The sequence below is a fragment of the Ursus maritimus genome, unplaced genomic scaffold, assembly GCF_017311325.1.
Source record: "Ursus maritimus isolate PB19 unplaced genomic scaffold, ASM1731132v1 scaffold_15, whole genome shotgun sequence".
In the NCBI taxonomy this organism is placed as follows: Eukaryota; Metazoa; Chordata; class Mammalia; order Carnivora; family Ursidae; genus Ursus; species Ursus maritimus.
This window is the reverse complement of record NW_024423897.1, coordinates 17,080,770-17,095,318: the sequence shown is the minus strand read 5'-3', so window position 1 is coordinate 17,095,318 and position 14,549 is coordinate 17,080,770. Positions and strand designations below refer to the sequence as shown.

Sequence of the window (14,549 nt, the reverse complement as noted above, 5' to 3'; positions counted from 1 at the left end):
GATCATCTCTTTGAGCAAAATCATGTGGGGGTACTAGACCCACATAAACTTGTAACTTAGGCCAAAACTTGTCCTGATTAATTAGCAACCTTTCCTTCTGGCGCAAAGCTGCTCTCCCTTTAGAATTGTGGCTTACAGTCATTGCCGCACATTAGCGCTCTCCAAGGCGGTCTAAAAACTCCCTGATCGCCAGGTCTGCCCCATGCCCATTAAAACTAGGATCTCAGAGGGGAGTCAAACATTAGTTATTTTTTATTACTGAAATCCCCACTTGATTTCCATGTGCAGCTGACTTTGAAAACCAATGCTTTAGGCCAATCCTTCTCAATCATTCATGTTCATACAAATAACATGGAAACCTCGTTAAAATGCAGATTCCGATTCTGGGCTCTAGGGTGGGGACCGATATTCTGCATCGCTACCAAGCTCCCAGGTGTGGACTAGGGCTCGGTCCGAGCCCTGTGTTTGGATTAACAAGGGTCTAGCATCTATATTTTAGTATCTATTTTAAGACTGGATCCAAACAAATTAAATCCCACTTGGTACCATTACAGCAAAAAACAATGATCGCTGCCCTTGAGTCAAGAACTCAGAGGGGGTTGTTTCCATCTCGGTTGAGTTATGGACTTCAGTGGATCGATCATCCCAGTTTGCCTGGATTTGTAAACGTGTTATAATCATTAGGGGTTCCTGAAGGGGTTCCCAGCATGCAGGACTTTGAGTTTTAAAACGAGACAAGTTGGTCACCCTCGTTATGGCGGTGTTCTTCAAAAAGCAACAGAACAGCCAAGCTTTGCGCTTCCACATTCTCATTCCTCTGTCTGGGAATGGCAGTCTACCACAGGGTCAAGGGTGTGCTGGGAAAGATGGTTCAAGGGAAAGGAACACTGAGTTGCACACACAAGGAACTTAATGTGACTTCAGAAGGGTAAATAATCAGGCAGATTCAGGTGGACCTAGAAAATCCGAGAACAGGTTTATGACATGGCCACAGAGAGAAGTCCAGGGGACATGGTTTAGGTCTGTGCTCTGGCATTGGTTTCCTGTGTAGCCTGGGGTATCTCAGTCCCCTTGTCTGGGCTTCAGTTTCATCAGATAAAACATGAGAGTCAAATTGCTGGATGTGCCAAGGTCTTTCCTGCACACACACACCCCAACCCCCACTCCATAGACAACACGCATAAAGCCTACAACCGCAGAACAGCACCTTTCCAGCTCAGACGGAAAGTAAACGCATCTTCTGTTTCGTGAGCAGCTATCTCGAGCACGGCCCAAGACCCTCGTAACAATGTTAGCATTCATCTTACCCCAGCATCCTTCTCTTCGCTGTCCTTTGATGTTCACGGAGCTGAGAACTCACAATGCCTTTTTTTTTTCTTTTAATGACTATAACATGTTTACAAATCCAAATGAAATTCTATTTTGAGACCCAGCCTTTTGGTTACAAGTGGCTTCCTTCTTCTGCTCTTGCCTTCACCCAGGGAGCTCACTTCTCAACTTTCTGTTTCCTTTAGAGAGACAAAGAGTCTCCCCAGCCACCCATTGCTGAATTCCTGTTAACCTTTCATTAAGCCTGCTGACAGCTGGCCCAGCGCTTCGTGAGTTAGTTCAACACATTCCCATTTAAATGTGTCCCACCTGGCTTCATTAAGGTTCCTGCCAGGTTCTCCACTTGCGGCTTCCTCTGCAAATGCAAATAAGATTCTGAGTAAATAATATTGGGACAAGGGAAGATTGAGCTATAAAGGGGTTGGAATTGGAGAACCATCAAAACACTCAGGTCGCCATGGATTTAAGCAAACTAAAATCCACTTGGGACCAACACAGGCCAATACTGCAGCTCTCTGTGCATGAAATGCTAAATGAAGGCCCTTGCTGTGAAGTACAGGGTAGTGGTTAAGAGCATGAGTCCTTCCAGTCTGGTTCAAGGCCCTGCTCTGTCATAGCGGGTTGGTCCATGTGACCTTGGGCAAGTTCCTTCGCTTCTCTCTGCTTCTGTTTTCTCAACTCCAAAAGCAGGAGTAATATAGCTGTTTTACTGAGCTGCTGTGAGGATTCAGTGGGAAATTGCCTTGAAACACTCATCCTGGACCAGAGCAGATGCTGTTTAAAGATCAGACGTTATCTCTGAACTAGCCTAGAAAGGCCAAGGTCAAGGTTGCAGAATTGGGTTGTTCTAAATCCTCAAGGTTGGATCGTGGACCCACCATGTAAAAATCAGCTGTAAGAACCACGTCTCCATCAAAGTCCTTCCTTGTGCAAATGGAAAATCAACGCTGGTTCCATCCTGTTGCATTTCCCATGTGTGTTTCATCTCATTTAGATCGTTAAGCTAAGGGAAACAATCCTCTCTTCTGGGTCCTAGATAATAGGAAGTTATTTGTAGGTGACTACAAATTCATCCTGGTTGCATGGAGAGGGAAAGAAAGGAATAACCAGACCAATAATCTCCTCTGACCAGGAAGGCTCAGCAGAAGAACTTTATATTTATTCCTTACTCGGTAAAACCCACAGTCTACCTCCTGCACTCTGGTGTCTCAGACTGGTTGCCTTGTTCCAGCCCATGGCCACGTGTTGCTTGCCCAGGACGTTATTCTAACTAAGTTGGAGTGTTAAGGCCTTCAAGTGGACACAGACACGTCACACTTAGAACAGCCTCGGCATTTCCCTTGCCTCACTCATCTGGGGCAGCTGCCTGGCCTCAGGCAGAGCCTAAGTGCTTCTTCCACAGCATGGGTAGAAGTTGGGAGACAGGACTCTCTGATCTGCATTTAGAAAAGGAGATCTCTGCCACAGCGTGGAGAACAAATCGGAGATGGGAAGGACTGAAGACGGGGAGTCCAGGTAAATGCCCGCTTAAAGGAAAGGTCTCTGACACCCACCTCCACCTGGACCTTTGCCTCCTGCTGCAGGAAACTCCTGACTCTCAGCCACCATGCTCGCCCCCACAGAGCCCTGGTTAAGGGAGAATCTTTTCTCAAAAAAGAAAATGTGAGCCAAAATTATGGTGCTGTTTTCCATCGCTTCTGGCATTATTGATGAGACCCAGACCCAGGGTTGCTCCTACCATCCCTGGAGGGGGAGCAGCGCACTCTGAAAGTTGGGCATATAGAGAGAGATACAAATGCATAGGAGGCAAAGGCAACTAGGGTTGAGAAGGGACCAGAAACGGTGTCCCAGAAGCAAGGCAATTTGGAGAGACATGAGGCCTTCCTTCCAGTATCTGGAGCGCTGCCAGAGAGAAGAGAGATTACACACGTTCTGTGTAAACACAATGAGTTCAGCTACAACCCACAGGCAGATGCTATCTGGATACAGACTTTGTTTTAAATATTTCTAAGTCTCAGAACCGCCCTGAGATGGAATGATCTCCTTTAGATGTGGCAGTGAGCTCACCATCACTGAAATTATTCAAGCGCGGTCTGGAAGGTCACTTAGAGTGATGCTACCCGGGAGATGAAAGCACCTGGCAGAGAAGGTGCTAAAGTCTCTAAAGTACTTTCACTTGTGAAATTAAAGCAAGATTGGATTGTGACACCAATGGAATAGATGGGGGGCTTTAAAAACAAAACAAAACAAGACAAAACAACACAACACATTCTAAGACTTATTTTGAGAATTCCCGCATCATGCCCCTGTCCTCAATCCTGGGAGAAAGTGGCACACTAGAGCGTGAAAAGACCGTCTTCGTCTTCTCTTCCATGCTGCATATCATCAAAGTTGTTTTTACTTTCTCCAACATTGTCTAGCCTGTAAGGAGAAAAGAGAGGCTGAGAATGGAAACCACCAGGACCAGAAAGAACCGGATGTTGCTAACTCACAGCACAACTAACCACGGCTGTTAGAGTGAAAAGGGCTCACACCCCATCCTGCCTAAGCCTCTCCATTCACAGATGGGAAAACAGACTCTGTAGGAGATAAAGGGCTTTTGCCAGTCTAGTCCAATAAGGGAATTAAATGTTTCTATATTAGCAAAATATAAACTCAAGATTGAAATGTGTGTATGACCTTGGAAAGCTGTCTTGCTGAGTCTCAGTTCCCCTACTTGTTAATATTTATTTGCTAATAGATATTTTGGTATTGATGCAATTAAGTGAAGGCACGGTCTTCATCACAGTTTACACCCAATCTTTTCATTTCTTTCCCAAAAAGCTATAGAACAGGACGGATATCCAAAACCTCTTTCCAAAGACTCTTCAAACTATTTAAAACAAAACAAAACAAAAAACTGCTCTGATGGTCTAATATTGGACGGAGGAACCAAATCCCAGGAATGATATTCTACATGTTTCTCATTTTTCATTCTGCCAACTCTCCTCTCCATAAACTCCTGTTTAACAATGTCCTTTTAAAATGAATTGCCCAGGGACACCTGGGTGGCTCAGTCAGTTGAGTGTCTGTCTGCCTTTGGCTCAGGTCATGATCCCAGAGTCCTGGGATCAAGTCCCACATCAGGCTCCTTGCTCAGCAGGGAGCCTGCATTTCCCTCTGCCTGATGCTTCCCCTGCTTGTTCTGCGCTTGCTCTCTCTTTCTCTCTCACACACACACAAATAAAATCTTAATAAATAAATAAAATTAAAAAAAATAAAATGAATTGCCCAGAGTTGAACAAAGAATTCTGAGCACAGAGGACAGAGACATATCACCTTCTTTCTTTTGCATGCCATGCTTCTATTAATGCAACCTGCCTTTGTATTTGTATTTCAGACAAACATAACACAGTGTTAACCAAGACAGAGGTTAATGTGAGTTAAATCCCACATCTTTTTCACCTCTAATGCCACCATTCTCCAACCCTGTATTTAATCAGAACACGAGCACAAGTCATTAAACCACTGAGTAGTATCTAATCATTTGTAACAGCTTGTACAATCTTTACAACAATCAGTCATGCAAGATGAATTACCTTGTGTGTTTCAGGAACCAACCGGTTTTCATGACTTTCCCTGAAAAGACAAGGCCATGGAATAAGCAGAGCAGCTGTGCTAGAACAGGTGAAATGTGGTGAAAGCCCAAAGCTACCTTACCAAGAGCACAGTTGGACCAAAGGTAAGACTTTAGGGACTGGTTTTGGCAGAGAAAGCCATTCTTTTTCCCATGTCAAGTGGGAAAATTGGGCCCCAAGGCAGTGCCCATCAATTACACACCTGTTCCCATGTTGTGGGCAATAGCGTTAAACTGCTTCATTCTTCAGTCATTTGCCCACCCAGAATTCAAGCACTCACTTGAGTTTTAAAATACTTCCTTATGAGACATACTCAGAAATTCCAAAACTGTATGAGGACCAGTGACCTCTGCTTTTAAGAGGGTTTTGTAGGAAGGCTAATGGCAGACTTCCCACTTAGTTCCAATTTTCCTTTGTCACTGTTCATTAGGGACAGGTATTGAAATATGCAAGTTTCACTACTGTCGCTCAAATGGGCCAAGAGGGTTAGCAGTCTTAGCTCCTCATTTACCACCTCAAAACAGTTTCTGTTAATGACTACAGAACAATTTCTCCCCATTTTAAACAGGACCAGATGTCACATGCCTCTACTTTGCATGACAACTATAGACCCTGTTCCATGACTCCTTTCTGCAGTGTGTTAAAACTATTTTTTGGAGATGAGGAGTGGTGGTGGGGAGGTGTAAGGTCACAGATCAGCTGGGGAATCTGGTAACAACTATGGACCCCACCCCCTGAGAAGTGCAGATAAGAACATTCAAGTACATTTGCAAAGGATTTCGAGGGATTCGCTTTCCCCTGAGGTCTATCTGCGGAGCCCAGGTAAACAAAGCTTGCTTTAAGGGAAGAAGAAGCCTGAGATCTTTCTTCCTGGGGCAGTCCTAGCCAGAGGAGGAGGCTGGGCCAGGGTTTCCCTCTCCCCAAGACAATGATAATAATGGCACTTTGCACTTAAGGCAGTCGTGAGAATGAAAGGAGTTAGACACATCAGGAGTATAACAACAGCACTGACAGAGATTGAGTTTCCAGTAAATAAAGGTGTTCTTGTTTTTCTTTTCCAAAATATAAACTCCTCATCCAGAAGATGATACGTGAAGGCTTTAGCATCCGAGGGCGAATGAGTTTCCCTGTTACCTCCTTGACCAGAATGGAGTCGGGATGGAAGTGGGACTCTGGGTGAAGGAGACAGGGGCAGGAAGTGGAATCAGTCCACTCCCAGATCCTCCTGGAGTCTCCACAGCTCTGAAGGGAACCATCCCACCCGGGCCTGCCCTCCTTACCTCGAAGGAAAAACGCCACAAGCAATGCCAACAGCACGAATCCCAGAGAGGGAGCGACGATCATTAGCAGGTCGGAGTTGATGGCCATTTTCACCTGGTGAGACACAGGGAAGGTGATCGGGCCAGTCCTTCCTGAACATCACCCCCGCATGAGTCTCCTGTCCCAATCACACCTTCCACTCGCCAAGCAGCTTCACTGCTTCTCCCCCCACTTTGCCTGACAGGGCTCAAGGTCAAGACAAAGCAGCCTTACAAATCAGAATTTTTAAAAAAATATCTCTGAAAACCTAGAACATTTACGCAGACCACACAATTTTCCTGTCTTCGACATCAGGCATATGGGCTGCGGGGTTTAGGGGCCTGAAGATAGGAGATCTTCTGCCCAGCCCCGGGCAGCTCTCCTTACAGCTGATTTAGACCTCCGGAGGCAATAAGAGTCAAGAGAAAATGGAACTCAATTTCAAATTTTCTATAGCACCGGTTCTCAAAGTGTAGCCAGGGGACCCATGAGATCAAAGTGATTTTCACGAGACACTATTTGCCATTTTCCCGGTCATTCTCATGAGATGGACAGTGGGGTTTTCCCCGAGGTGACATGGCAAGTGGCAGGCTGATGTCATCCTTCCGATGCTAGAATACGTAAGCAGAGAAGAGCATCTCTCTGCTTCCCCATCAGCCAGACATTCACGAGATTTGCAGAAATGTAACACAATGCCACTAATACCATTTTTCTAGTATTTTTTCATTTGGGAAAATATAGTTATTTTTCATAAAATGTTATTTATGTCAACAGGTCATGGGTTTGTTTTGTTATTCTTGCTTTTAAATGAATTAATAAACATCATTTTTAATTTCTGTTCTAATGTTTATGAATATAAAGGGGTCCTGACACCAAATCGTTTGAGGAACGCTTCTCTCCAGCCAGCTCTGAGTTCTGGGGGCTATGCCACCGCCGCTGCCCGGGCCATGTCCCTGTCCTCACCTTCCTGGCCCTTTCTCCGACACAGCAGCAAGGGGCGACAATCCCCCCGCCCCCCCCCCGAGGAAGGAGAAGGGAAGGAAGAGAGAAGAAATGGGGGTTGTTCACGTTTCCCTGACAGGTGTCGATACTGCCTGCAGTTTTTATTTAAAGCAGCTCGAATCACTTTTGTGATAATAAAAATTAATGAAGGGTACACTCAGCAAATAAGAAGGATGCTGATGGCAAGTGTCGATCCCGCAGGATGTCACTGATCCTGGGCCATACAGAGGGCACACATAATGATTTTTCCATGTTTTCATACTTTTTATTTCTTTTTGTTTTTCAAAGCGTCTGCACAGAGAGAGGTAACGATAGGAACGTTATTTCTGCCACAGGCACAAGGCGCCAGTCCACAAACTGCTTAGCTATTTCCCCCGGTTTCTGCTCAGATATATCTTCCTCCCCAGCTCATTTCTGCAAACCTCTATTGTGGATTTTAAAATCGAAGTCATACACTTCAAATACTTCACAAAAATTTTACCTGTTCTGATTCAACTCCATTTTGCACAGGCATTTGTGTCTCCGTTGCTGGGAAGGAAAAAAGGGGGAAAAATGTGTATATTTCCTGTGAGGGAATAAAATACCACACCCTGCAATAGACATTTCAAAGCTCATCTGGAATTTTAGTTGATGTGTTTAATCTTTCAATGCCATCTTTCCTTTTTTGTATAATTTATTTACCACACATTTGTCTTGAGGTGGTTTTATCTGAAGCTCATCTGCTATCCAACACTATCCCACAAGAACAGCTCCATTTTATAGGTGGGTAGAACGGGGCACTAGGCCAACAGGCGATTGGGTGTAAATTTTCAGCAGATGCCAGCAATGTGTCCAGGATTTTTATCCAGCAAGAAAACGTCTCTATCAGTTAACAAATATTTCTTAAGCACTTATCATAGGCCATGTACTCAGCTAGCTGTACCACCAACCTTGTCGACAAAATTACAACTTAGTATGGAAAACCAAATTTAAGCAAATAAGGTGAAGAGTTGAAAGAAATCATGTTACAATTGTGCAACATTCTAGGAATAAAGAGTGCAATTGTGCAACGTACTGGGAATACATAGGACAATAATAGTACAATAACTAGATATGTACAGGGACATATCACGAGGATGGTTGACCTGTTCTGGAGGATCAAGGGTAAGTGTCCTTGAGAATGTAAAATTTAAGCTGAGACACAGACTCATTTATTTATAACTGATAGTTGAGTTCAACAGAGAGACATACCATGCTAAGCACTGTTCCAGGCACTAAGAATACTAAGATGAAGACAGCAGGCCCCCCATCCCCACCACAAAATTCACAGTACGTTAGAGAAGGAAGACCAGAGGTCATTTCGGCCTCACAGGCCACGGTAACGATGGGATGTGAGACGGTGTGGGGGAGGGCAGGCAGAGGGAGAGGCAGGGAGCCCAACATTGTAGCTGAGTGAGAGCTGCTAGAATTAAACTCCATGAGGACAGTGTCCCTCTCTGCTTGTTCAAGAGTGGGACCCTAACACTGCCTGGCACACACTTGGTGCTCAATAAGTGTTTGTTGAATGAATAACATCTGAGCTGAGTTCAGGTTGTGTAAGAATTAGCAAAAAAAGACACTAGAGGTGTTTTAGGTAAAGCAGCATCAGCAAAGCCACGGAAGCATGAAACAGTGTGGTTCTGTGTGGAATGGCAGGCTGCCATGAAAGCAGAAAATGGGGGTGGGGGGATGGCAGGGAATGACCACAGAGATGGGCAGGAACCAGTCAGGGAAGGCCTTTGTTTCATGCTGGTAAGTATCTGTTTAATGCTGTGAGCAGTAGGAAACCCCAGAAACATTTTAAGCATGCTATGGTCCAGGTAAGAGGATAGGAAATAGCCAAGATGAGATGATCAATTATCATCTGGTCCCAGGTGTGAAATTCAGAGTTCATGGAAATGAAGGGAGAGAGGCAGATTCTAGAAATGCTTAGCTGGGAGATCAAGAGGATGTGGACACTGAACGTGGGGGTAAGAAAGAAACAAGTCTTAGATAACTCGCAGAGTCCTTCCTGAGACTCTGGGCCATTGCCCCACTGTCCACCAAGATGGGGCACAGCAGAAGAAGGGTCAGTCCGGGGGAGAAAGATGCCGAGCTCAACTCCATTGCCATCGAGTAAGGCGCCCGAGAGACACACACAAACACCACTCGCCTCACACGCAGTTGATGGATTCGCATCTGAACCAAACTCAGGGGAAGGTTGGAGTTGCAGATGCTGGTTCGGGAGTCATCAGTCTCCAGGGAGTAGTTAAAACCCTCCGAGTGTATTAGAAATCCAAGGGTCACATGTCCAGAGAGAGTAGAGCAGGAATTCTAAGAAACCCCAGCACTTGAAAGGAGGACAGAGAAGGCAGCAGAAGAAACAAACAGCAGAGAGCAGAAAGTGAGACCAGTGTCACGGAAGCCAGGGCAGGAGAAAATGCCCAGAAAGGACATGAAATCGTATGTGCAATAAAACCTGCTGGTAGACACAGAACATAAAGCCGCACATAGACGAGGCCTGAGTGTAATAAAAATCGAGGTGAATAATTACTGAAATTGATCACTGTTTCTCCCAAGCTTCCTTGCACTCGAGGCGTAAGAAAAAATGTGATAGGTTTTCTAAGGCTCATAATTTGGTACAAGAGAGCTTATTTGTTCGACAGGGAAACTGACTTGTTGAATGCCTATGAGCATAAAACTCTGAGGGGAAAATTCAGCATGTTTTCATATCCTACAACTCAGTTATGGTTGTTTTTCTCTCCGCTATTATTCCCTAGAGCTGGAAATTGCAGGTAAGAATTCAAAACTCCTACCCCTGTTCTGTCAAAATCCTCTAGTATTACAATCATTTGTGACGGATAAGACCGAAAGTGAAACCATCAAAGAGAAAAGCCAGCCTAGGTCACTTTGGTCAGAGCTAATCTGTATTTTAAATTGGAATTGTCTAATGGGAGAGACATTTTGCAAACACAAATACTGCCCGGTGATACCGAACACTACTTCCTCCTCCTCCTCCTCTTCCTCCACTTCCTGGCTCCTCCCTTTCCCCCTCTTCTTCTTCTTTCTCCTCTTCCTCCTCCTCCTCCTCTTCCTCTTCCTCCTCCCCTCCTCCTCCTCCTCCTCTTCTTCTTCTTCTTTCTTCTTCTCCTTCTCCTTCTCCTCCTCCTCCCCCTCCCCCTCCCCCCCTTCTTCTTCTTCTTCTTCTTCTTCGTCTTCGTCTTCGTCTTCTTCTTCTTCTTCCTTCTCTTCCTCTTCTTCTTCTTCCTCTTCTTCTTCCTCCTCCTCCTCTTCCTCTTCTGAAAACGTCAAAAGCCCCGATGGGAAGCACTCCAAAGCCACAGTATTAGACAGTGCTAGACACTGAATAGCAACAAGAAACACAAGTGGATGGTGATTTTGGTTCTTGTGAGACAGTGATGCTAACAGCTAGGGGATGGGGTAGGCAAGTGAAGACTACTCATTTCTGGGTCTTCTGTGCTATCTTGGCCCTTACATACTTAAGACCCTGAACTCTTAAACAAGCACATTCAGGCAAAGGCAAGGAGTGCCCCCCACCCCAAACTTGCAAGAAAAGCAATTCTGTGAGAGGGGAACTGTGGTAGGTTGAATAGGGTCCTCCTTGAATGTTCGTTGCCTCAGAACCTCCAACTGTGAACCTTTAGAAATAGGGCATCTTTGCAGATGTCATTAGTTTAGGGATATTGAGATGAAACCATCCTAGATTTAGGATAGGCCCTAAATCCAATGCCAGGTGTCCTTATAAGGAGAGAAGACACAGAGAGACACACACAAAGAGGGCCATGTAAAGACAGGCAGAGACTGAAGGGACGTGGCCTCAAGCCAGGGAATCCTGGAGGCACCAGAAGCTGGAAGAGGCAGGGAAGTACCTTCCTTTGGGGCCTTTAGAGAGAGCATGGCCCCGCTGACACCTCAGTTTTAGGACTCCTGACCTCCAGAACCATAAGATAATAAATTTGTGTTGTTTCACATCACTGCATTTCTGGTAAATATTTACAGCATCCCTGGGAACTTAATACAGAGACACAGTCTCTGCATGGGCTCACGGTCATTAAGATCTATGGGAACCACAGTCCTGGGGACGGGCACAAGGGATGAAAGGAAGACTGATCTTTTATTTAAATTTTTTTGTGCACTTTGTACCTTCACCATATATATGTTATCTATCTAGAAGAAATTAATTAACATGTAATAACAATAAAAGAATCTTCAACTTAAGTATGCTTTTCTCAGGTCTATGGACTCACCAGTACTTCTGATTAATATTAGATTTGCCTACAGGGTAAGAATGTATTTACATTTTAAAAATACCCAAATATGGACCCTCTTGGCAGAGTTCTTATTGTAAATTAGTAAATTGGCTTGCTGGTTTAATTTTAGGTTCTTGAGTTCTTGGTAGGCATGCATACTCTGGCACATGGAATTCCTGCAAAACTTAACCCCAGACCTTGGAGTGCTACGAGGCTGCGCCTGGGCCGCCCCCACCCTTCACTTCACTGAGTATCTACGTATCCCACATTTCCTGGCTGCGTGACCTTGGGCACGACATTTCCTCTATCTGAGCCACAGTTTATTCAACCGAAAATGCTGGTATTACACAACTGATCTCCTATGTCCTTTCTATCCTTTGTATTTCTGAATGCCTTTTTACAAAGAATTTGAATGACCCAAGAAAATGATCATTTCACAGTAATTTTTTTTAAAGGATGCAAAGCTATACTTAGTATAGGAAATGAGTGTATAAAAACTTAAGAACATACAAACACATGCATACCTCTTGCTGCACAAAGAAAATTAAAAAATACTGAAAGACTAAATACATCTTACTTTGAGTGGAAATATTATAGGCAGTTACAATTTTTTATCAGTATTTTGTATACTTTCTAAATTTTCTCAAATGAGAAAATTTGAACTGTAAAATATATACCATGTGTTAATCACTGGAACCTTTGCAAGATGCCTGAGTCAAGAGCAAACTCTCGGGGTGTGTATCATTTCTCTGAAGCAATACCACAGTGACCTTCTAAGCAAAACTTCAAAGATTGCTGTTAGAAACCCATTAACCTATAGCCAAAGAAGAGCTGGGTGTTGCTATTAGTAAAAGACACACCCTAGATATAAGAGTACTGGCGTACAAAGATATTGAGGAGATATAGATTTTGGAAATCCAAGTAGAGTTTGTATACTTGTTAATTGTATGATGCCAATGTCAATTTCCTGCTTTGACCACACACGATAGTTATGTAAGGTGTTTGGTGGAAGCCGGAGGAATATATAGATTTCTCTGTGCTACTTTTGCAAGTTTGTGTTGAGGCTAAAATTGACTCAAAACAAAAAGCTTTTAAAAAGTGGTTTAAATATCAGTATTTCATATGGGTTCAATCTAATATATGCATGGTATATAGTGACTTTGCAACAAAGATTTATTGGACAAAAATTGTTGAATAAATATTAAAGCAAGTTTTAAAATGATTTTGTAAAAAGTTTTAAAATTTTTGTAAAAAATAATGACAAACGTTACTATGTCATTAGAAAAAAATGATCTGGAGTGCCTGGGTGACTCAGTTGGTTAAAGCGTCGGGCTCTTGATTTTGGCTCAGGTCATGATCTCAGGGTCTTGGGATCCAGCCCCACGTTGGGCTCTAAGCTGTGCATGGAACCTGCTTGGCATTCTCTCTCTCTCTCTCCCTCTGCCCCTCTCTCACTCTCGCTTTCTCTAAAAATAAGTATTTTTTAAAAAGAAGAAGAAAAAGAAAATGATCTGAAAGGATATAGCCCATACTGTGAGAGTAATTATTTCTTCTTCTTGGTCATTTTGGTTGAGGGGTTGAAGAGAATGTTTGGAATGCAAGGAAATTTCACTTTACACTGTTTTATATACTTACTTTAGAACATAAAAAAATAAAGTGTAAATGTGAAAGCAGTAACATAAAAACACTCCCTTTACCTTTAAAGGACTTACAGTCCAGTAGGGTAGGAAGCAATATTCCGTGCCTGTGCTGGAAGAGACCTGTTGAAACAGACTCACATGGGCACTTTCTAAAGAACGCGTCCTGTATCTGGGGGGTGTAGATCAAGGGTTGGCAAACTACAGCCTGAACGTCAGATCCACTCTGCTGCCTATTTTTGTTCAGCCTGAGAGCTAAGAATCATTTTTATATTTTTTAATGGTTGAGAAAAAAAAACAAAAAAAAGAATAACTCCTAACACATGTAAACTACAGGCAATTCATATTCCATGTCCATCCATAACGTTTTATTGGAGCACGGTGGTACCCATTTGTTCGTGTTACCTCCGGCTGCTTTCGCACAAAAGGGCCAAGCTGAGTCGTTGAGAACAACAGCATGGCTTGTAAGGCCTTAAATAGGTAACATTTGGCCCTTTACAGGAAAAGTTTGCTGACTTCTGGCGTAGTTATCGGAGCATAATTTTAATCTTAAAACCTTCCCGCCTTCGGACCCTGAGACTTCCCCTTCAAGGTGGTTATGAAAAGGTAGTAGACCCAAACCCACCAACTGAAATAAAACTGCGTGCTCTGTGCAGATCTGGAAGGGCACTGAGTTTTTAGATAAGGAAATCCTTTAAGATCCATTTTGAATATCACCCCTGTTCCCATCCCATCGGGCAGAAACTGCCTTCGGAATTACTTGGTACTCCCTGTCAAAATCCATTTATTGAGCCCTACAGCGTGCCTGGCACAGTGACAAGCACTTCATGTAAAGGATCTCATTTAATGCTTATACAATCCATTCTACAGATGTTTAAACTGAGGCTGAAAGAGTTTCAATCGCTCACCCAAGGTAACACACATAACAAGAGGAAATTTGAACCCGACTCTGAATGACTCAAAAAATCATGATTATGAACACTCTGAGCGAAAAGAAAAAGAGCATATTAAAATCCTATTTGAAAATACAAACTCTAGCCAGTGGGCTTCACGCCAGAAATCAACAGGAAATAAAAGCACTCTATCTTCTCAGTGGGTACATTTTAAAACTGATATTACATATTTTGACTCATCATTAAATTCATAGACACAAGGACTCATCTGTCTCTACTTTTAAAACAAATTTAGTTCTGAAATAAGTCAACTCAATGATACAACCTTAACGCAATCCTAGAATTTTGGAAAGTGACAACAGCAAGCCTTCCACGGGTCTCTCGCGGCAGCATCTGGCTTATGCTGCCCCCTTCTGGACCACTGGTGGTATGGTCTTAAAAAGTCCAAAGGAAAGAAAAAACATCCCCAAATCCATCGGAGTATTTTAGATTTGAAAAGAATTA

At 43.5% G+C, this 14,549-nt stretch overlaps 1 protein-coding gene across 2 annotated transcripts in view; it reads right to left on the bottom strand.

The window, feature by feature from the left end:
- Positions 1-1,364: 1,364 nt before the first annotated feature.
- TIMD4 (T cell immunoglobulin and mucin domain containing 4) overlaps positions 1,365-14,549 on the bottom strand; it is a 34,315-nt gene continuing 21,130 nt past the window's right edge. Inside the window, exons 6-9 of one of the 2 annotated variants that reach the window (XM_008692455.2) lie at positions 7,729-7,775; positions 6,227-6,320; positions 4,908-4,947; positions 1,365-3,750 (exon numbers count right to left, since the gene is read on the bottom strand). In XM_008692455.2, coding sequence (XP_008690677.1) covers positions 3,666-3,750; positions 4,908-4,947; positions 6,227-6,320; positions 7,729-7,775 — 266 coding nt within the window. In that variant the 3' untranslated portion in view covers positions 1,365-3,665. The remainder of the gene's footprint in view (positions 3,751-4,907; positions 4,948-6,226; positions 6,321-7,728; positions 7,776-14,549) is intronic. The other variant, XM_040630378.1, reaches the window with a different exon arrangement.